At 40.2% G+C, this 24,702-nt stretch overlaps 1 protein-coding gene across 3 annotated transcripts in view; it reads left to right on the plus strand.

The window, feature by feature from the left end:
* tmem104 (transmembrane protein 104) overlaps positions 1–24,702 on the plus strand; it is a 117,970-nt gene that overhangs the window by 48,619 nt on the left and 44,649 nt on the right. For all 3 annotated transcript variants that reach the window (XM_070551511.1, XM_070551510.1, XM_070551512.1), the window contains exons 7-8: positions 821–920; positions 7,726–7,822. In XM_070551511.1, the coding sequence (XP_070407612.1) occupies positions 821–920; positions 7,726–7,822 (197 nt within the window). The remainder of the gene's footprint in view (positions 1–820; positions 921–7,725; positions 7,823–24,702) is intronic.

A 24,702-nucleotide genomic window follows, 5' to 3' on the forward strand; every position in this document is an offset into this window, starting at 1 on the left:
CAGAAGCCCGGTAATCACCTGTTGGTTGAAATCAGGTGTGTTGAAGCAGAGTTGAAACTAAAACCTGCGGGATACTGGCCCTCCAGGACCAGGATTGTGCACCCCTGATCTAAACAAATCTATTTAAACATGTTTGGCTCTGAACTGGACTGTTGTGGCATTGGATGTTTCTGTTTGGTTGTGCTTGTTTCTTTTACTCTTCTCACAGCTTCCTTTGACTCTAATAAGCACGGTTAGCCCTTGATTTGATGGAGAATTGGTTTGGCCCAAGAAGCTGTTAATCTGTCAGCGTTTATCTCTTTTTAATGGACTTTACCCTGTAATTTCCTCGGCAGCAATGAATTATCTAAGTGGTCTAGTTAGGCGGTTGGAACCCCCCCCAACACACACACACACACACCTTGGACAAGCCAACAGGATGATGGATTTGTGGCTCACTGTGTTGATGTGTCTGCTGGTGAATGCTCTCCATCCAGTTTGACAGTCAGGTGTTGGGATGCAAAGAAGAGAACAGATGGTAAAAACGTTGTGGAGCCTTGGAGGCTGAGAGGCATTTCCTTCATGCAACGATCAGTTTGTTATTAATGTCATTAATGAGTTTCATTAAATAAAAAGACATGCCTGCAGCCAGGTGAGCGGATGTGAGAGGTGTGTAGTTGATTCGAGTGTGGATGCTGACGTTTGACACTTGTGGTCCGTCAGCGATACATCACAATGAAGTGTTTGAACGGCTGCTAAAGATGAAAAATGTGGTCTTTGTACAAGCCCGTCATATCTGGTCTTTGTTATCCTTCATCTCCTAATTCTGTGTGTTTTCCAGTTGGAGTCAACATGTTCTACATCTGCATCATCGTCTATCTTTATGGAGACCTGGCCATCTACGCTGCCGCCGTGCCCATATCACTAACAGAAGTGGCCTGGTGAGTCCAATTGTAGCTTCATTGTTAAAAAGATATCCATGCTAACTGATTCTTGTTCTCCTGGAGGACATTCAGAGCTGTTCTCCTCACGTTCTGGTCCTCATGTGACCTCAGATATTGAGACAATAAAGCTGTGCTGACAGAGACCTTGCGGCTTTCTCACCTCACAGCTGCTTCTCCTACCTGAGGCATGTTCACTCGCTTCCAGAAAGGTTTTTATTGGAAAGCTGCAATAAGGCTACTCTTCCCTTCTAGATGGCACAAATAGTCTTAAATCCCTCTGGTGGATTTTATTTTTAATTATTTATTTGTGGAGGTGATTTTTGCAGTGACAGCCAAAGTTTTTGACATTTATATTTTTGTTGCTTTCAAAACGTTTTGAAAGTTGTAGGGAAGTTTCTTGATAAACAGATTATGAATTAAAATCTCAAATATTTTATTTATTTACAAATTATACTCTTTCACTTGATGTTTAATTGTCTTTTAAAGGTGTCCTCATAATATTCTAATCTTTAAAGCTGCTTTAGCAAATTTGGAAAGCAAGTTTAACATTAAACAATTTTTCATGCCTTTTAACAACGTTCTAACATAGCATAGCTATAAATATAGTGTAGAGATTAAAAAATGAAGCTAATTAAAGTGGTTCTCTCGCGTTTGTCTAAAAACCTCTGCCAATAACGTGGCTAGGACCGAAAGTAACCATTAGATCTTCTGATTGTCAGTCTCACCAAACCGCCGCACATCCCTGGGTCCTCCATTCATTACGCACTAGGGCTGAACGATTTAGGAAAATAATCTAATTGCGATTTTTTTCTTCAATATTGCAATTGCGATTTAATTCACAATTATTTTCTCAAGGGGCTTTTCTCATTTTTCAACTAACGGAAGCAAAAAAAAAAAAAGATCTATGTAACTTGTACTGAATATAAACAAGTTTATGTATCTACACATACATGAGCACTCACAAGTAAAGACAACATCTTGTATTTGAAGGTGCAATGCTTTGCAGCCAGGAGAATGGGTATTAGCATCAACTGTGAAAATGTATTTGCAGGAAAGAAGTGTGTCCCATTTATTGAAGTCTTTTGTGTTTAGAGTGACGTCTTGTCCATGCAGAGCTTCTGTAGTTCAGTTACGTTCACAGCTGCTAGCCAAAACTCAGTGGAGTTGAAGTACAGTTTTCTAGCTTTACTAAAATATCTGTCTGTACTTATTTGATTAATGGCAGTTTTTACTTTTTATTAGACTCCAAATGTAATAATTTGGCACGTTCCCAATTCGTAATTTGTAAGAATCTTTTCGGCGATATTAGCATTGGCATCCCAATGGGTTTTTCAGTGTATATTAGCATTGTGCTAACCACTCGCTGCCAGTCAAATCGCAGCCTTTGCGATTAGAAAATCTCCTTTTGTCACATCGCAATTTAATTGCATATGCAATTAATCGTTCAGCCCTATTACGCACTCATTTATTTAGCAACAGAACACCACTGGTGAGAGGTTTTCAGCTGGTTAGACCTACTGAGACAATAACCAACCTTAAAGGAAACATGATGTGAGATGTTATTAAGAGTCTAATTAAGTGTCTTAGGAAAAGATAGTCTGGGGTTATGAGAATAATCTGGCTGAATTTAGTGATGTTATCAAATTAATCTTAATCCATCCAACGCCAGTGTGCAGAGACTACGATGCCTGTGTGATGAGAGTTCTCAGAGATCCAGCTGGCAGCGAAGTCGTCTCGAACAGGCGAGTTGTATTGATTTCTGGGGGTATCAAAGGTCGTAGTTCCTTTGAACCTGCACAGCTGGTCAGTAAGATACAATCTGGGTGTCTGCTGGTGGCTCATGGGTTGTTTTGCGTCTGATGAAATTGTTACAGGTTAAAAGAAATAATGGCGGTTTTGGTTTTGAAAAGGGAGTTCCAGCCAAAATGCTAAACGAACACCTCTTGTCAGATCCAGCAGATCTGACTATAGACAACTTTTAGCGGCATAGAACCACCCTTTTCAACATTGAACAGCCAGTATTTAACACTTAATTAGACTCTTAACATCTAAGAACATGTTTCATTAAAATTTGGTTATTGTCTCAGTTGATATTACTTTGAATAATCATTTATCTCCAGTTATTCTGTCTAATCATTAGTCATGGAAAAATAGTAAAATATAGATTTTTATAAACAATATTTTTGCTTCTGTGCCAAATTATTGGTAAATGTTGGTTCCCTGACATACCCAAATTAGTTATTTCCAGTGTCAATTGGATATTAAAGGTTAAGCCATTTTAATGATTCATATTTTTGTGGAAAATTGAATACCTTTCGTATTTATTGACAGTTTATTAATTGCGACCACTTACAAAACGTTACACATCAGAATTCTGACTCAACTAATCGATTTAATCGATTATAATCGATTATTAAAATAGTTAACAACTTTTTTAGTCATCGATTAGTTGTTTAATAATCATATTTTACCGCATAAAGTCTATTTTTTACCACAATCCGACATCGGTTACAAGCTGTTAAATTTGCCGCCAGTGTGTGGCAGTAATGAGCCACTGATCTACCAGTGGAGCCGTAGAAGAAGAAACGAGCCAATAAGTGCCCTCGGTTTTCACGACGTAACACGTTACTGACGCTCATCTTGCTGTGAGAGATGGCGGAACAAGAAGAAATACGGAAGAAAAATTGACACAAAGGCGACAGAACTGAAGAGAAACCCCGGACAAAAACCTCACGAGTTTGGGAGCACTTCCTCTAGATACCACGAAAAGACGGGTGACCTGCAAAATATGCAAACACCATCTAGCATGGCACGGAAGCACGACGTCCCTACCTCCAGCTCCCCCTCCCCATCATGAGTTCATCCACACGCAGTAACTCTCAACGGGGCTGATGCAGCAGAGGAGCCGCCAGCCCGGTAAGTAACAGAAAATAAACAAGCTAAATATAGTGGTCCATCACTACACGCAGATCAAATTTGGGACTTTGTGTTTTAGCGGAGTTCGTTATAGTGGATGTTAAACATGTTTTTTTGCCGCGTCAGTCTACGGTGTTCTACTTAATCGTGAATGTCCTCCGTGTTGTGTATCCTCTAATGGCCACACACACAAATGCATCAATGTTTAGTGTTATTTTCATAAATGTTCATCCTATTTGTGCGCTTGCCAAATTTAGCACGTCTGTTTATAAGAATGTTCTCGTTAAGAGAAAAACGGCACAAACCCATAACTGTTCCTCATTCAAAAAAGGACAACTCCGCGGAGGAAAATATAACGCGGCGTAGTTGTACGCTTTCAATTTTTAAATTCAGAAAAAGTAATTTTTTTTACTATTAAAAGGCTGTTTTACTGTCTAACGCTGTAAAACGCCTCACAACACATTTTAATCAAAATAAATGATCACTGTATATTGTTAATTAATTCAAATAATATAATATTGAGTTAGTGTTGTAGTGTGTGTGCTGCTTTATTTTATATGTGTACTTATTTCAGTCTATTTGTGTTTCTCATGCAGAAAAAAACAAGCAACGATGGACAACTACATGGGGAACAAGACACTCACCCCCCAGCAATGCATACCACTTACAAACTCTATTCTAGATTCTACATTATTTTTTATGGAATTTACCTCTTATATTTTGATGCCAAAAAATTATTCTGGACTGATATTTTGCACTGTTTAGCTCATTTTACACCGCTGACTGTGTTCATGTGCAATAAAATAGATTGCAGTCAACTGCACAATTCTCTTATGTTTTTCTTTTTCTTAACTGAATTGTATTCATCACTTGTATAGGTTAAATAGCTAAACAATAACAAACCGATTAATCGATTAATCGAAAAAATAATCGACAGATTAATCGATTATGAAAATAATCGTTAGTTGCAGCCCTGTCAGTCAAGAAGGTCTCAGGGCATTTTTTTCCTTAAGGTTTTTGGTTTGAAAACTTTTTTTCCTGATGGTGTTAGGTAAGACAACTTTTTCCTGACGGATTTTGGTTTGACAACATTTTCCTGAAGACATTTTCCCATTCCTTTTTGTCTGATGGCTTTTTTTCCTGAAACCTTTTTGCCTGATGTTTCTTTCCTGAGACCCTTTTGACTTGCACTATTTAGTCAGAAGTCTGCTGGGTTTTGAGTTAAACCTGAGTACTTTTTTCTTCATGGTCTGATGTTTGAGACCCGAGGATGTCCAAAAATGTATACTGTGCAGTAGGGGTGACCGATATTGCCCAAAATCTATATTGCGATATAATTTGAAAAATGTGTGGTAACGGTATATAGTGCAATATATGAATTTCTTTTGTAGATATGTCAAAAACGACTATTTCTAAACATACTCACATACCAGATACATTGCAGCAGCAGAATAAACACACTTCAAACAGTATAAAATGCCATTTTAAGAAAATTTACTGTGCAAAAATCAAAAAGCTTTACGAGTAATATTTAAGATGTGTAACAGATCTTTTTCCAAAAAACGGAACACACCATTCTTTAATAAAAAATAAAATTTTGGATATTTTGGCATCTCTGTTTAACTGAAGTGTTTGCGGCTCGGTACCTCGTAACGTGGATCGAGTGTCTTAATCATGTCCCAAAAGCCGCTTTTCTCCACTGTAAGAAACGGCACCATGTCCTTACACAGGTACGTGGTAATGGCATTTGTAATATCAATCCACCGTTTATTATTTCTCTCATACTGCCTTTAGCAAATGCTTGTAAAATATCCGTCTGGTGGTGTGTAAGACCACCTTTTTTCTTACCGCTCGACTGACTGGGCGTTTGTTGAGGACGCAGTTTTTGGCTTTCTTCGTAGTCCACAACGTGCTTCGTTTTGAGGTGGTAAAACACATTAGATGTATTCCCTCTATTCGCTAATACTTTCTTCCGGCATACTTTGCAGATTATATTGTTCTGCTCCACATCCGACTCCTTAAAGCCAAACCAAGTCCAAATGACCGATGTTGCACCGGTCTTCTTTACGAGAACCTCCTCCTCCACCACAAGCTCCATGCTTTCAGCCTCAACAGACGCCGCTTGATTACGTCATCAACATGCGCTACCGCGATAGGCCGATATAGTCAAAATATCTACCGTTGGCCAAATTAATATCATTTCTACCGTATACCGTTTATACCGCCCACCCCTACTGTGCAGCTGCTACCACTTCAAGTTTAGGACAAGAAAAAGAAAAAAACACTAGTTGAAGTTACGGAAAACAAAGATGTTTAAACCTAGACAACGGATACTGGTGTCATCTGCAATGTGGGTTTCCAGTTCCAGTGGACAGGGAACCAGAGGAGATACTTGAAGGGTGGTTGGAAGTGTTCTGTGCTCAAAACCTAACTTGTTTGCAGATTAGCTTTAACAGCTTTAATGTACAGGTCAGTCATTTGGAAGAAAGTTTTAATTTGGCATTTTAGGTTCTACATCCCACTGAAGCAGGAACTGACCCAAACTAAGAAGCTAATACAAATAAGTAATTATAAATTATTAGAATATAAATAAATGTTAGGCATTATTACTTTACATCCCTATAATTTAATATTATGATAATGATAAGTGGCCCACACTTGTATAGCATCTTTCAAAAGTCAGAGGACTCCAAAGCACTTTACGCTACAATGTATCATTAATCCATTCACACACATTCACACACTGATGGTGATGAGTTACAATGTAGCCACAGCTGCCCTGGGGCGCACTGACAGAAATGAGGCTGCTGAGCACAGGCGCCATCAGTCCCTCCGACCACCACCACCAACAGGCAAGGCGGGTTTAGTGTCTTGTCCAAGGACACAACAGCAGAATTTTCTGTCCGGAGCCGGGATTGAGCCTGCAGCCTTCCAATTACTGGAAAACCTGCTCAACCTCCTGCGCTACTGCTGCCCCATATTTTAATGTTATGTTTGTAAATCTTACATTGATCTTTCCTCACTGCTCTTATTGGCTCAAATGAAAGATAAAAAAGTAGCATTTACACAATTATTTTTGCACGATGATTTCAAACGTTTTTAATACCTCTTAACAAAATGGCTAAGAAATGTTATCAACACATGTCTGATTCGTAGAAGACAATGGCCAGAAAGCAGAATTGATTATTACTTAATTGTCATGTATAATTTCCTGGTTGTAACAGCTTTAATGCAGACACATCTGGGGGTATGTTTTTCATCGCAACAGATGTGCAATGATGTTTTTTTTTCTGCTAGAAGTTATTTCTTAGTTTGATGTAAAAGTTTTTTCAAACGGAGTTAAAATGAAACTTCTTTAAAACCTTAAATGTGAAAAAAAACCAAAAAAAACAAATATGTTGTAGGTACATTTACATTTGTTATTATGTATCATGTTTGTTTATTTACTGAATTGTGTTGAAAATTAAGTATTAAAATTTCAGTTTCTTTTTAATAGATTGGATTTGGGACAGTTTTTGTGTAGCTTTTCTTGTTGATGCCGTTTCCTCTTAAAATAATCTGTTTTCATGTTTAGGATTTTTTTGTACGCTACTGGAATAGTTAAAATGTGAAATGGTCTATATTTGTATAGTGCCTTCTAGGGTTCTATAGCTCCATCAAGCTGCTTCACAACACATCCGGCCATTTTCCCACCAGTGTCTTGCCCATTGACACAACATCTGACTCAATCCCACAACCCTCTGGTTACCATGGGCATTTAACTCTTAAGTCTAATTAGTATAAACTCTTGTCCTAATTTCAGTGGTTTTCTTGTTCTTATTTGTGATCATTCTTAGAGCTGTGATCTTCTGTAAAAGTGTGTGAAACCAGTTTCCTGTTCTTGCAGTGGAAATCACTCCTGCAGCGCGGGAAGTGTAAAGTACAACGACACAGATCCGTGTTGGGGATCTGTCACCAGAAAAGATGCATACAGGGTCTTTTTGGTGAGTCTTGATTTTAATTTCCTAAAATGTTTGTCTCATTCTGTTGCAATCAAATCTAAAATGTAAACCAATCAAACAAAACAAAATCAGTGATTCATGGATTTGTTCTTTGAGTTTGATTAGTTAAATCACCATTTGTTTGTAACGAATAGCTGTTAATATGAAACATTATTGCCTAGTTTGATTATTAGTTTGATAATTCTAGAATGAGGAGGTTTTTAATTTAAATAAAACACATTATAGAAGTAATTTTAAACTGTTCAACAGACCTCTATCCTGGGCAACCAATTCTTATAAGCCCAATAAATCAGTTTTATGTTTGCCTTTTTGCTCCTGAAATAAATTATCCATCTGACAATGAAAATAAGTCTAATTGTGAGGATTTGAGTGAGGAGGATAAGTGAATATTTACTGAGATGATGGATAAACCTTCTGAATAAACACGTAGTTTATAATTTATTATAAACTATTATTATTATTTGTCGGTTGGTTCGCTGGAGTTTTTGAGAATTAAAATTGCGCAACGGTAGTTTCTGCCTCAGGCCTCCAACCCCCCCCCCCCCGGCGCAGCGGCTGCAAACTCACTGATGCTTCTGCAGCATCTCAGAGTTCATGATGCTCTAAACATTAAAATAATTATTTCATTTTCTGTTCCTCACTTCTGATTACAGTCAATGGTGTCTATTTGTTGCAACCACCAGGTACAAAAACTAACTTGTTTTATCTGACTATTTTTCTGTCCTGTCTCTGTTTATTATCTTCCTGCATCTCCTCTCAGTCATAAAGAAAGACTGCTACCTGGGTTCATATATATTCACCTCATGAGTTACCTTTGAACTGCAGTTCTAAAAGATCTACCGACCGCAAAAACAGCGGGGTGCGCGCTGACCGCACCGGTGAGGTGACATTACCGGAGGACAAAACAGGTGATGCGCCCCACTCCACAGCAGCGAAACGCATCAGGCACAAATAAAAGACAGAAAACATAAAAGGAAATGAGCCGACATGAACGATCGCGTGTTAAATTAGTTTTGGAGGTGGCGACACCTGATTTGATAATGTTACTGTGGCCGTGCTCAGGACGCAGATGTCTGGAGCGCGTCAACAGTCAGAGCTTTGCATGTGCCAGCTGGTTAAGGTTAGGATGGGGTGAGGGGAAGGTTAAATTAAAAGAGGGTAAACGTCACAATTTGGTTAAATGTCCGTTTTACGGCAGGTGTCAGTACCGACGCTCTGGCACAGCGCGTTGCCTCCCGACGCGCAGGAGCTTCTCACCTGCTGTCTTTTCCGAGGACTGCATCTTGCCGGTCATTATCACGTGACAGCGACTAGTAGGGCTGGGCGATATGACGATTTTAGACCGTTTTACGATCTACACATCTGACGGTCTGTCATTTTTGAGAGACCTTTTTATCACGATTCACAGCTCTGCTGTTGAATTTCTGCCTCTGAATGAAAAGGGAACTTACCTCCGGCGAATGACACGCCTTTGTTTGACCCTTAACCAATCAGAGTGAGTCATAGTAATATATTAGTGCCCCGCTTGTTTTCACCTGTGTGTGAACAAACGGCTTCGGCCGCGGCTGAGAGCGACAACGAGGTTTTCGTTCTGAAGAGGAACGCAGGGTTTCCTTAGCGCGCGGCGCTAACAACTTAGTGACGTGACATGTCTCGGAGAAAGCGTAAAAACACGTTGGACGCTTCTTCTGAAGCAGGAAAATAACACCGCTTCTTAAGCAGAGCACAACGTCACCTCGGTTCGTTCACCCTCTGCCGAGCCGGACTGAGCTCGGCCACTGGGTCGATGGAGCTGCCCCGTGACTGCCTGATGGAAAACCAGCGGGTTTCATCAGACTCGTAAAGTTTCTTGTTTTTGCTGGGACCCCCTGTATTTTACCGCTCCCTCCTGCAGTCTTCCCCTATTAAAATTAAAATGATTCTGTAATCTCCGTGTATCAACAGAAACAATCTCTGCCTCTGCCAGCTGCAGTAAACGTAGTCTCCAAATAATAAATCTCCAAATAATTCATCTGTGTATCTCCTTTGATCCGCATTAGTGATATTCTCAGCACCAGAACAATGAAGCAAAGAAAGATTCCTGAGTTTGTTAGTAATTTTATTTATTAGGTGCATCTAACCTGTTCTATTTTTCTCTGAAATGAGATCAAATCAGTGCTTCTATGGGTTGGCTCCAATCTGCACTGGAAAATTTTACTTTGTTTAGAGACTTGTTGCAGAAAATATTCAGAATGCGCAGTTATTTGCTACCACAAGCGATCTCTGGTCCAGCCGCACATCAGAGCCGTATTTGAGCTTAACTATCCACTACATGAGCAACTGGGAGCTACATAGTATTTTGAACAAGTTAATGTTTGCACAATACGTTTGCAATTGACATGTTTGCACTTTAAATATGTTTACGATTTTAATTTATGTTAAGTTACTTGAAAAACGAGAAAAACTGATTTTTGTAATTGTTTCTCTCAGGGCTTTTATCATCTCTGATGTGAGTTTAAAATATAAGTGTGTTAGCACTGTGTTGATTATCCCTAATATGAATAAATGTTTATTTATTCAATGTTTCTCTTCTTTAATACGCAATTGAAGTTATGCTATTCATGGATAAAAAAATCGTGATAAAATCGAAATCATGATGAAATATTGGAAAAATCGTGATATTCTATTTTTGCCATATCGCCCAGCCCTAGCGACTAGTCGATGACAGGCATAAAAAGTCACTACAGAGCAGTGAAGTCGACTAGTTCATACAACCCCTACGCAGGACCCCGAGCCAGCCAGAAGGAAACACAGCATCTAATATGGCATCCCTCATATATGCCAGACCTGCACCCTTTGTACTTTAAACCCGATTTTTATGGTTATATGTTACAAAACCGCCAATATTTTTAACAACTGGACATAATTTTATCCATTTTCAAAGGGATTTTTGCAGTGACTAACAGTAAATACTAAATATTGTCTCTTTAAAAGTGCATGAAAAAACAGTTTCAGCCTAAAGTTGTCAGACCTGTTTATCCTTCATCTGAATAAAGTTCAGGTTGGGTCTTATTTGATTCTGACAATTTCTGTCCTCTCTGCTCTTTCTTTTTTTAAACTTTATTCTCTGCAGCTTTCAGGAAATGTTTGAGTCCTTGAGGTCATAAATTATCCAGACTCTGATTTCCACTTGAGATTTAACTTTGAATGGCGACCGTGATAGATGTGCTGATGTTTATTCCTCAGCCTCCCTCCTCACGGTCGTCTCTTCTTTGAGACTTGTATTTCAGTAAAATGAGTAAGAAAATACACAAACAGTAAAAAGTTCTTGATGCTCTGGTAACTAGAAACCAGTTAAGTTGACTTTAACCTGACCTTAACTTTTTTCTACTGTATTTTTTTTAAAGTTGACAGATATTTTTAGTTTCCCCCTGAATCTATCATTTTCATAAAATTTCAGTCACTGTGACTTTGATGGTAATTCAGGCCTAGTCCACACGTAGCCGGGGTTTTTTAAAGACGAATATCCGCCCCTCCAAAAATGTTCATCCACACCACCGCGTTTTAAAAAAAAACTCTGTCCACACGTACCCGGATAAATACGTTGTTAAGGACATGCCAGACCTGTAGGCGGCAGTACTTCCCCCGTTCTTAACCTCGTCCTTCGTCTGTGGTCTTCCGCAAGGAGCAGTAATTCCGCTTGCAAAAACAAACAAGCAGAAAGCGCTTGGACAATTGATGGATCGGGTAGTGACAGATCGCAGCTCTGAGGGCTTCCATGATGCCGGCTAGTGTAAACACAGGTCGCACACGTGATGTCTGCATTTTTTTGTCGCGGAAAGTGACGTTGCGGACCTTAAAACTCCAGTTTTGTCCGTCCACACGCAGACACCCAAAACGGAGAAAACGCAGATCTTCACTTTGGCCGGAGTTTTTAAAAAGATCCGTTTTCGTGTGAAAAAACTCCGTTTTCGTGTGGATGACAGGCCAAAACGTAGAAAAATATCTACGTTTTGGCAGATCCCCGGCTACGTGTGGACAGGGCCTCAGAACATCCAGAAATGATATTAATTCTGGACCACGGGTTTGAGTCCAAGCTCAGGCCCAAAGATGCTGCTCACACCAGAACAATGTCTTTATTGAGGATTAACATGTCTCCTTAGTGAACCCTGTGATTGAGCTGCAGGATGTCATGGTAATAGGAGTCATGTAGTAAAACCACGATCTTGCTTACCGAAAACTAAAACGTTATGATATATTACGCCGGGGACACACCGGCCGCGGAAGCGCCGCAAAGCGCCGAGAAGCGAATCGCTCACGAAATTCGGCCGCTGCTCGCCGCTCCTCAGTTCAGATCAGACGCGCCCCAGTCGAGGCGCGCCTCGGCTCAGCTGTAGTTTTTCTTTTAAACACTTGGTGTCCTCCATTTCCTCTCTGCCTTTTCTCAGCTCATTTCCTCTACGTTTGAGTGTGTGTATGTGTGTGTGTGTGTGTGTGTGTGTGTGTGTGTGTGCGTGTGCGTGTGTGTGTGTGTGTGTGTGTGTGTGTGTGTGTGTGTGTGAGAACCTATGGTATGAGTTGTTTCTGCCAGTTGAATCTCTTGGAACCCGCTCCAATTCTGCAGCTGTATCCTAGCAGTTTCTTCTGAAACGGGTACGTAAATAACCATGTTTTTCGGGGGTCGTACAGCTCCTTGTGTTTCTCAACTTCCATAATTAATTTAAAGTCATCCATCTTAACTGCTTGCCTCAGACTTTCTGCCTCTCTGTCCTGTTTGCTCCGGTGAAGACACCCCAAACAACACACCCCTTCACGTGGTCACACATGCACACAAGTTCGATGTGTGTGTATGTGTGTGTGTGTGTTCATGTGGTTTTTCTGCAGTGTCTGATAACGAACACATTTGACTATTGCGGAATTTTATTTTGAAATGCTTTATTTTGTTAACTTTACTGGCCTGCCTCTTATGTCTAGGTTTGACTTCCTGCCAGAATTGACGCGATTCACCCGTGGCTCCTGAAAAAAATAGAGCAGACGCCGAAATGATCGTTGCACGGTGCGGGCTGGAGCGCCGGCGCGAGGCGATTCGCGGCGCTTCGGCGGCCCATGTGGTCTATAGAACATCTTAACAAGAGCGCAGAATAAAGGCGGTCCCATTTTCGCGGCGCTTCCGCGGCCAGTGTGTCCCCGGCGTTACTCTGACCTTTACCTTCTTGAAGAAAGGCCTTCAAAAAATTTGAAGAAACTAAATGTTTCATCTTCACCCTGGTGACTCTGCCGAATGATTCAAGAGTCAAAGTAAGACGGATATTCAGTAGACATTTCATCAGCACAAGACCACCAAACAACACGTAGAACTGTTGTCTGAACCATAAAGCTTAGTTTTACATGTCTGTACAGATTCATCAAGTATTAGAAATAATAAAAAAAATGTCCAGTTTCCATGAACATTTAATTAATTGGAAAAGTCCTCTTGGACATGCTGGCCTTTGTTTTCATGAGTGAATCTTGTAGTTTTGGCAGAATTTCCCCATGACACAATGTCTGCAGCACTTGGGTCAACTCGTGGCATCGGAGAATGGAAGAAAGCACTTCCACTAACACCTTTTAAATTGGACTCTGAACCAAACTACAGTAAATCCTCTAATACAGGCCCGGGCCTGTATTTGACTCAAGCTCATCAAGTTCCAGGCCTTTATTGGAAGGAGGGCCAGAATTAGAGGCAGGCCTCTATTTCTATTTGAGCAAAATGAACTAATGGTTCACTGGAGTTTTTGACAATTAAAATTGCGCCCACATTTTCAAAGTTAAACACATTTCTTTTAACAACGGTAGTTTCTGCTTCAGCCCTCTCCCCCCTCCCCCTGCGCAGCGGCCGCAAACTCACTGATGCGCCTGCAGCCTCTCGGAGTTCCTGCTGCTCTAAACATTAAAATAATTATTTCATTTTCTGTTCCTCACTTCTGATTACCTTCAATGGTGTCTGTTTGCTGCAACCAGCAGGTACAAAAACTAACTTGTTTTTATTTGACTATTTTTCTGTCCTGCCTGTTTATTATCTTCCTGCATCTCCTCTCAATCCTAAAGAGAAACTGCTACCTGGCTTCATATATATTCACCTTATGAGTTACCTTTGAACTGCAGTTCTAAAAGATCTACCGACCGCAAAAACAGAGGAGTGCTCCCTGCTTGGTGGCCGCATCAGTGATCGGTGCGTCACCGGAGGACAAGGTGATGCGCCCCGCTCCACAGCGAAACACATCAGGCGCAAATAAAAGACAGAAAACATTAAAGGAAATGAACCGACATGAACGATCGCATGTTGAATTAGTTTTTGAGGTGGCGACACCTGATTTGATAATGTTACTGTGGCCATGCTCAGGATGCAGATCTACCGACCACAAAAACAGAGGAGTGCTCCCTGCTTGGCGCCGCATCAGTGATCGGTGCGTCACCGGAGGACAAGGTGATGCGCCCCGCTCCACAGCAGCGAAACACATCAGGCGCAAATAAAAGACAGAAAACATTAAAGGAAATGAACCGACATGAACGGTCGCGTGTTAAGTTAGTTTTTGAGGTGGCTACACCTGATTTGATAATGTTACTGTGGCTGTGCTCAGGAGGCAGATCTACCGACCGCAAAAACAGCGGCGTGCTCCCTGATATTAGAAAAATATCTACGTTTTGGCAGATCCCCGTCTACGTGTGGACAGGGCCTGAATTTGACTGTGAGCGTGCTCAGTAAGCTGTTGGTGGACCGGTCACACTGGATGGCTACAGACCATCAAATCACCCTGACGTCCACAGTTTTATTTCGTGATTCTGCTAACGACTAGTTATTTGTCCAGGAGGGCTGAAAAACACACCCGGGCTTTAGTATCCGGGTTATTCTGTGTTGCTGTTTATTTTATTAGTTTGTTTTATATTTTAAGGTTATTTATTTCTTTTTTATCCTTTTATGTTTCATCATTAGATTTTTTTTATGATGTCTTAGTGCTTTGTTGTTTGGTTATAGATTTTCACTTAATTGTAAAGCATTGATGACAAATGTATTATTTTCAAATACACATTACATTTTTGCCCAGCCCTTGCAACCAGTTTAATTATTGATTTTCACATAATAATAATAATAATAATAATAATAATAATAATAATAATAATAATAAAGCTTGAGTGAGTTCCATCTAAAATAGAAAACAATGTCAATACAAACTTAAATTTGTATTAAATCATAAATCTTTCAAGCGTTTCCACTCGGAGGCCATGTATAAAATTAGGTACTGTTTTTTTTTGTTTCAAACTTTAGGCTTGTTCTTCATCACACGTCAGTCACATAAACTGATTGTCAGCAGTGACAATGATGCTCAGCCTGTAGGGGAGCTGAGTTGTAGGTTTAGTCAGAGCTTACATCTGTCACTTCTTGTACTGTCACACTTTTACTTGGATTTGTGTGGCCACAGGTCAACACAGAGCCATTTTGGGTCCTTATAGGTGCATTCAGAAAGAGACGGGCTAATTACTCTATGAAGAGCCAGGATTGTATTGATTTTTGTGTTCTTCCTGAGCTGGGCTGATGAGCGTATCTTGTTGTTAGGTTATCTGCTGTCTCGCTGGGTCTCTGAGGAGCATATTAGTAATTATGTATAACTGTATAACAGTTCTGGATGTTGATGCTGTCCTTTTACACAGATTTGATTTAAAAGGTTAGATGGGCACAATACGGTTGGGTCTTTGTTGGCCTTTGCCTCGGCTAAACTGATTGTGCCCCGTAAAGTCTTTAAAACAACGTATTGTTTAACTGTCTGGCTCTGAAGTGGTGGTCAGCCAAGCAGCGGTTGGTCCTCTCCGATCTGCAGGACAGCCAGTACAATCCAAATGTCTGATGATTGTTCTCCCTGTGTGTGTGAAGTGATGGAAAATCAATGCAGTTTATGCTTACTCTGCATTGTTCAGATATTTCAGTTACTCTGTGTTCATTAAGCCTGTTGAACTGAATTTAATTTGAAGTACAAAGTGCAGCAAAGTTGTTGCCTGCCCCCTAAAAGTTCAGAAAGGACCAAACCTGCCATTTAACTCAATACAGCCCTGACCGGGTAATTAAGTGACTAATAAAGAATTATTTGAACACAGTTTTACTGACCTTGAAATACTTTTTAATGCAGTGTAAACCCTTTTGCACATAGCTGCATGACTGTGGCATATATCAGGAGTTGGATGTTTTAAATAACCTTTATTGTCGAGGAATAAAAAGCATAATTTCAAAGTGTGAATTAAACCCAGCAACAGTGAAGCTTTTATCATGCTTCAGTAACGAGTCTAGGGGCAGGCCGATGTTTCAGGTCGATATTTACCATTTTTCTATATATTGGCATTTATCCTGAGTAAAGCTGATTTAAGGTCAGGTGCATCTTTGAGGAGCGCTGGTGTTGCAGAATTTTATTGAAATTTATTTTTACGTTCACTAATGACATCTGCACAATGAATACTCTAAATTAACTATTTATGTCTGACTTTTAACACTGAGCAGTGCACAAAGTTAAAATTTAACAGTTGGTTAAATTTTGAGCTGAAAAACTGATTCAGCTTCAGAAATGTTGTGCATCAACTGATGTTATAAGTGGGGGGAACGCCATGCTGCTCTCAGGGTCTCTGCAGGCTGCAGAGTGGTAGCGACAGACAGGTGCTGTGATCAGCTCTGAAAGGCGTGGATCAGAATTGGATCATGTTTTTTTTCACAGACATCGGCCACACATTCTTCTTCTGGTTGGCAGCCTCGGAATCAAAAATAGGAATCAAAATTAAATAAATTTGAATGATTCCGGTAAAAATGGACGGTTAGTCCCGGTTCCAGCCCTACTCATCTAACGCTTCTACAGAAAACAGAAGAGTTACTTCCAGAATTAGCATTCATTATCTATCTTGTAATTTCCATTTTGTACTTTGTAATTTGTATTTTGTAATTTGAATTTCTTTTATTGTTGATTTATTCAATATATTTACTTAACTGTACCATGTTCAGCGCTTTGGGCTTCCTGACAGGGTTGCGGAAGGCGCTTTATAAATAAAGCTTTGATTGATTGATTCATTACCTTCCTGTAGACAGCTGTCATGTCTGATCCATACAGTAGGAAAGTTTATATTACAGAGAAAACAGGGTAAGTGATTCCAGTTAAAGAGGAAGCTGTGGTAGAAGACTGGAGATGGTTTAAAAGAGATTCTTGCAGCAGGAAGAAGAATTGGAGGAAGGAAGGCTAGTCCTTCCAGCAACTGGAAGCTGTGTCTGAGTTACGGATCAGATCAGGATGAAACAGTGGTTCTGCTGTAAAAAACAACTGGGGAGACCAGTGAGCAGTTGTGAAGGAGATGCAGAGGTCACTGAGGGATAACTGATGGATTTCCATTATTCAGGCAATTTTGTTGTGGCCTGATAAACTAAATGATTCATTGAGGAGGCTTGCTTTTTCCAGATAATGTTAACTGTACACTCATGCATCATGTTTTCATTAACAGTGTGATGTTCAAGGATATCACAAATGTTTGCGTGTCTGGTGGTGGTGCTCAGTTCTGGAGATGCACTCCTCTGTGATCGTTCCTTAGCTTTAAATGAAGCTCTAGTGTAACCTAGCTGTTTAAAAAAAGATTTTATTTTAAATTGCAATGTTTCCTAAATGATAAGCAGGTTATTTTGTTATCTTTAGACACAAAGAACAGCTTTAACTCGTCCTACTTAAAGGGATTTAGATAAGAGAAGGTTTTTCTGTCTGTAGGGCGTACATGAGTCAGGAAGGGCCCGTTTGGCCACTTGTGTGGGGTCATTATTTTTATTTTACACCTGTACACAAACTGTGGGTGTTTATAAAGAGTACAGTGCTCTTACAAGAGGTTATAAAACAGAAATACGAAAGACAGGTTTTCGGTAGTAATGATGTGTGTGTGTGTGTGTGGGGGGGGGGGGGGGGCTGCAGGTCTGTGGGTTTGTAGATTGTAGCTTGAGCAGCTGCATGGCTCTGAATTGATTGGGTAGTTAGGTCATGCAGCTCTGTTGGACCTCTGCTGGGAGCATTTGCTTAAGCGTTGTTCATTGACCCATCATACCCTTTCTTAAATAAATTATCTGCTGCGAGTCGTTTCTAATTCTGTGTTTACAGATCTTCACAAGAGGCTTCCTTTTTAGAGTTATCTTTTCATCAGCTTTATCAGTAGCTTCATTAGGGAGAAGAATGTCCTTTGTCTCAACTTCTTTGTCCCTCTTCCTCTTTCACTCTCTTTTTTTTAACAAAAGCTGGGATGTTTGGTGGAGTAGAATCATGCTATTAGACCACAGGCAAATTATTGTTTCTCATTTCCCCCCTCAGATGTGTTCCGAGCCCATCATAAATCTTCACCGTCTGCTGCTGCTTGTTATTTTTACCCTCATTGGCGTGTAATGTTTTTTTTTTTTTTAGGAGCAGGAGTGGTTGTGGCAGGTAGTGATTCACCAAATGTCTCAGGAGCAAAGACTTGCCCTAAAATGTGTAGCTTATGGATGCCTGGCTTTCTTTACTAAGATGCGTTATGACCCTTTTAGCACTTGGACTTAAAAGCAACAAGTTTTGGTGGAACTTGGTTAACAAATGGAACCCTTAACCTACTAAGAACTCGTGACGTTTAATGAAAAGTTCTTTGGGACTCAAACACAGATTAGCCACCTCACTAAATGCACCATTGTTCTGTCAAACCCTTTCTGGTGATGAGTTTACTCATGGATTATTTTCATATGAGCTATTTTGATCTGAGTGGATCTTCGTATTTTTCCTCTACATCTTGTTTCTGTTTAGGGTCATCTCTCATCACCTCATTGCCTCACTGTCTTTAATCTCCAGTGCCACCTGTTTAATTAGCAGCTCAGGTGTTGGACTTGGGACAGCGTAACATTAGCAGCTTTAGAGCTGCTCATGCAGGTCATAGTTTTCTTAACATTTAACATTTATTTTAATCAGTTTCATCTAAAGCTGAAGTCAAATGCTGTAAATACTTAAATACTTAAGTTGATTTATATTTAATTTGAACCAAACATATTTTATGCTTTGCTTTAATGAGTTAATCTAGTTATTGCATTTCAGGTTTAAACAAGTTGCAGAAAATAGTTATATTGAATTGTGATTTCAAACATAGGATTATGTAAAGGGTGGGTAGTTTACATCTTGCTTATGAACCATAAAATGTGAGATTCCATAGAAATATGAAATATCAATCTGATGGATCTTTGACTATTTTAGCCAGAAGATCAGAACTTTTTATTGCAGGGATTAAGCAACACTTCGTATTCACTCCGAGGAGAGAGAGAGAGTCAGGTTTATAATAGTTAAGAAATTTATTTCTACACAAATTAAACAAGACTTACTTTAACACTCTGTGTACTGATGGAACTAAGGTGGAGTGAGACTTGAGATGATGGTGTGTGTGTGGAATGTTATTCAGAACCAGCGGATCCGGAGAAGCAGTTACTTCTGAGTGGGAGTGAATGTTTCACTCTAAACTTTAGTAGGAGATTTATAACACACATGAAAAGCCATCTGTCGGTCTACATACCCCAGGGAAAGCCTCCGATTAGATCCAGAATGTCGAGGTCCTCTTGGACCCTCCTTGGAACCGAAGCCGGTAGAAAAGCAGGGGTGCCGACCAAACTAGTCTGGGAATGCTTCCAGGTCACGACAGGTTATCACTGGCGTCTCCGAGACCCTGAAGGGGTCGTGAGGTTCAGCTTTTATTCTGAAGGAACCGTTGCAGTCAGGTGTAACATGCAACAGATTTTATCCAGCTTGTCTGAGGTTCTTTATGGCTGAAGAGGAAGTCCGGATGGCCTGTCCGAGACTTCTCTAGAACACTTAGAACTAAAGAAAAGGTGGCGTGGGATAGTTTTTATAATTGTCATTAGGGATGAGCGAGTACACCACTATCTGTATCTGTATCTGTTCAACCAACTAAATTATCTTTATCTGTATCTGTACTCGGAATGGGCGTGGCATAATCCGGAAGTGGGCGTGGTTTAACCAGAAGTAGGTGTGGTTTACATCAATATATTATTTTAAGTCTGAAATTGATATGGACTGAACAGAAGCTGCTATGTGTATTGTTTATTTGAAAACTATTTACAGAGCAGCCTCAGAATTGAGATTAAATATTTTTGATCACAATAGTAAAGGAACTATTACAGAACAAGTTTTTCAATAAAATCAGAACATTAATATTTAAGTGCATGGATTAATACATCTGAACTCATGCAGTAGGAACTAAGAATTATGAAATACTAGAACCAGACACAACTTTATATATATATTTTTTTATTTTAATTTGATTAAACTGATTTTTTTTCTTAACGTTCTTGGCATTTTCCCACACAAAGTTAAACAAAACAATGTTGATTAAGGTGTGTGTGTGTGTGTTTCTCTTAAAGAAACCCAACCATGACACCAGCTCCACCAGTAACTTTAGGCCCATTTATAAACTGCCTTTCATCAGCAAAGTACTTGAGAAGGTTGTTGAAACCCAACTCAGATCCTGGTTTTCTAAGTCAAAGATCTCTGACCCCTTCCAGTCTGGCTTTCTGAAGCAGCACTCAACTGAGACTGCTCTAGTAAGGGTGCATAATGATCTCCTGATGGCTGCTGATGCAGGGAAATGCTCTGTCATGGTCCTGCTAGACCTCAGTGCAGCTTTTGACACTGTAGACCACAATGTTCTACTAAACAGGTTAAAGGCCCTGGCTGGGATTTCAGGTTCTGCTCTAGACTGGCTCGCTTCCTATCTCACTAACAGAACATTCACAGTGAAGTCAGAAACCTTCTCCTCAGACACTGCCTCTCTAACATGCGGGGTCCCACAAGGTTCAGTTCTAGGGCCTCTACTATTCGCATTCTATATTCTTCCCCTAGGCCAGATCATTCAGTCTTTACCAGACATCTCCTACCACATCTATGCTGATGATATTCAGCTCTATATGTCCTTTATGCCACACCAGTTGGACAGGCTGGCCACACTTCTACTCTGCCTGACCCAGATCAGTAACTGGCTGTCCAGCAACTTTCTTGTCCTAAATGCTAACAAGACAGAGACCCTGATCGCTGCTCCCCCGGAACTTCAGCCAAAAATCGAGCAAGAAATTGCCTCTTTTTGCCCATCAGCCAAGGCCAACATTAGAAACCTAGGAGTTATTTTTGATCCAGCTTTAAGTTTAGACTCACACGTCAAAACCATCTCCCGCTCTTGTTTCTTTCAACTGAGAAACATTTCAAAAGTCCGTAAACTGGTTTCTACTGCAGATCTGGAAAAAATCATCCATGCCTTTGTGTCATCACGCTTAGACTACTGTAACGCTCTTTTTACTGGTCTCAGCAAAACGTCCCTCTCACGCCTTCAATCCATCCAAAATGCAGCAGCCAGACTCCTAATCAAATCCAGCAGACGAGCTCACATCACTCCAGTTTTACAGTCCCTCCACTGGCTCCCGGTAGAATACAGAATTCAGTTTAAAGTTTTAGTCCTGACCTATAGAGCTCTTAACAACCAGGCTCCAAGCTACCTATCTGAGCTTTTATCCCCACACACCACCTCTCGGAACCTTAGATCCACATCTGAAAACCTCCTGGCTGTTCCTCGAACCAGACTGAAAACCAAAGGGGACAGGGCCTTTCAGTCTATTGCCCCCAGACTTTGGAACAGTCTACCTTCAAATCTCCATCTCTCTAACACTGTAGAGGTCTTTAAAAATCATCTAAAAACTCACCTTTTCATCCAGGCGTTCCCTCCCTAAATGTTCAAAAAGATGGCTTTGTTCGGGTTCACACCTTCACTTTGTTTATACTCATGATTTTATTTTCTATTTTATCACTGCTATTGTTTTTCTGATGTTTTTATTGGTTAGAGGTATTTGCCCTGATCTTTATCATGTTGTACAGCGCTTTGTGATTCATATCTGTGAAAGGCGCTATATAAATAAACTTTTACTTACTTACTTACAGAGTGCACGAAAGACCTTGGCCACTATCTCATGTAGATTAGGCTGTCAGAGACTTTATGTCTCTGCTCGAGCAGACGCTGCAGATCATGACCTTTAGGTCAAAAACAGGACATTCATGACGCTACAATTACAATCTAGATTTGATCAAAATTTTGGGCTATTACCAAAGACAATTATAACATTGGTGTTTTCAGGTTAGACTAGTAGTGCAGAGAGTAAAAAGTGTTAAATCTTTCAAGCCAATGCTTGAAGTGGAATAAAAGAAGTGCCAATACTCCCCTCGGAAAAGTGTATGATCCTAACCCTCTCCATTACAAAATGATTATCATGAAATGCCATTTAGGTTTACAATTTAGTAGGCACAGCTCAAATGAACAGCCTCTTAAAGTAGCTTTCTGGAGTTTTCCCCTTTCAGAAATGATGTATGATTTTTCAGAAATCCGTAAAAGTGATTGTCTTTTCATAGCAAGACGTGTTATTTTATTTTATTTTTTGCTAAGGATGCCCCTTGCCCCGCAGAGCTCCGTGCTATAGGAAACTGAGTACGGACCAGAACTAACCAATAGCGTTAGACTATCGCTTACGTGCTTCGAATTTAAGGAATACCCCAGCTGATGCAGAGTTGATGAACTTTTCACGGACGAGTAAGTCTCTTAAATATAAATATATGAAAACACAACATGACATTAGAATAATACTTGTAAAACAATGTGTTTTAGCTCAGTTTATCGGCTACTGAAGCACATTTATAAACAAGAAAGGTGAAGTCGCCATCTTAAAAAAAAAAACGTATAGAGAGACTATTTGTGTGATATGCTTTTCAGCCAGAAGATGGTGCCATCGGTTAAGAGAAATACTCCGGAAAGATGCTTTAACAGTGGAAAAAGCCTTTTGCAGATACACACATCTTTTTCTGGATGCCATCAATGAGGTCATCTGATGCTGTGATGCCTTGGAGTTGAGCTAAGCTAAGTTTATGATAGCCAGGACACTCTTGTGGCATAGATGAGCTGCAGTTTGAGACGCTTCACTCAGAAGCAACCAAGGTAAGGATTCAAACTTCAGCATCAACCCCGTTATTACCAGAAACTCAACATGCAAGAATTTTAAGATTTTTTTTGGTCAAAATGGGAAATTACATAATTAAATTATTGTAAATATGACAACAACTAATTATGTGATTATATAGTATACAGTATGTCACAAAAGGGAGTACACCCATTGCATTTTTTTAAATATTTTAATATCTTTTCACGTGACAACACTGAAGAAATGACACTTTTACACAATGTAAAGTAGTCAGTCTTCAGCTGGTATAACAGTGTAAATCTGCTGTCCCCTCAATATAACTCAAAACGCAGCCATGAATGTCTAAAATACTAGCAACAAAAGTGTGTCCACCTCTGTGAAGAATGTCCAAATTGTGTCCAGTTAGCCATTGTCCATCTCTGGTGTCATGTGACTCATTAGTGTCACAAGGTCTCAGGTGTAAACAGGCAACAGTTTATTTTAATTAGGTGTAATTGTTCTCACACTCTCTCGTACTGATCTCTGGAAGTTTAACATGGCGCCTCATGGCAAAGAACTCTCTCAGGATCTGAAAAAATGAATTGTTGCTCTACATAAAGATGGCCTAGGCTGTAAGAAGATTGCCAACACCCTAAAACTGAGCAGCAGCACTGTGGCCAAGACCATACAGTGGTTTAACAAGACAGGTTCCACTCACAACCAAAGAAGTTGCTCAGCGTCATATCCAGAGGTGGTCTTTTGATGCCGCATACTGCATCAACTTGGTCTGCGTGGCTGCTGTCCCAGATGGAAGCCGGAAGCCTCTTCTAAAGATGATGCACAAGAAAGCTCACAAACAGTTTGCTGAAGATAAGCAGCACCAGTCCAGGTGCTGCAGGATGAAGTGGAGGGCCAGGTTGATGGCGTCGTCTACAGACCTCTGTATGCGAGGTATGCGAGGTATGCTCTGTATGCGAACTGCAGAGGGTCCAGGAGGGGGGAGGTGAAGGACTTGAGATGAGGGAGGACCAGGCGCTCAAACGACTTCATGACTACAGACGTCAGCGCCACAGGCCTGTGATCATTCAGTCCAGTGATACGGGGTTTCTTAGGGACAGGGACAATGGTGGACAGCTTAAAGCATGCTGGAACATGGTAGGACTCCAAGGAGATGTTAAAGATGTCCGTGAAGATTGGAGACAGTACCTTTGCGCAGTGTCTCAGGGTTGCGGGGGAGACACTGTTCGGGCCCGGGGATTTCCGTGGGTTTTGCTTACGGAAAACCCTAAGCACATCCTCTTCTGTCACTGAGAAGGCAGTGGAGGGGGAGGGGTGGTAAGCGAGGACCAAAGGATCAATCCCTAAATATTCTCCTAGAACATGTACAGTATCCTCTGGATTCCTTATCAAAGTTTAGTGGTCATTGGACCTAAAGATAAAAAGAAAATGTTGGGGGAAAATTAATCGGTAAGAACAGCTCCCTTGTTATCATTTATTGTTTGTTTTTAGAACACAAAATAACTGTAGAAAATCGGCGGGTATGTAGGTTTTTCTAAAAGGCTTTTTATTTCACATTCTACAAAACCAGAGTTAAAAAGAATCACTGTTTTTGACTGTTTCTGTTTTTCTTTGAAACAAGTCATGGAAAAGGGAACCTGAGCTTTTGACAACAGTCGCAGTACTGTGGATGAGGCCCAGACTTGCTGCTGGTGGATTATTCCATTCTTCCTGCTCGGCCAAAACTTGTCACTCACTTGAAATGAAACAAAACAAAAGCAGAAAATTTGTATAATTTAATTTAATTTGTTTTACCTTCATTTAACCAGATGAATTGATTGAGAACTCATTCTCATTTACAACGACAATCTGGCCAAGA

The sequence above is a fragment of the Nothobranchius furzeri genome, chromosome 5 (genome assembly GCF_043380555.1).
Source record: "Nothobranchius furzeri strain GRZ-AD chromosome 5, NfurGRZ-RIMD1, whole genome shotgun sequence".
Classification (NCBI taxonomy): Eukaryota; Metazoa; Chordata; class Actinopteri; order Cyprinodontiformes; family Nothobranchiidae; genus Nothobranchius; species Nothobranchius furzeri.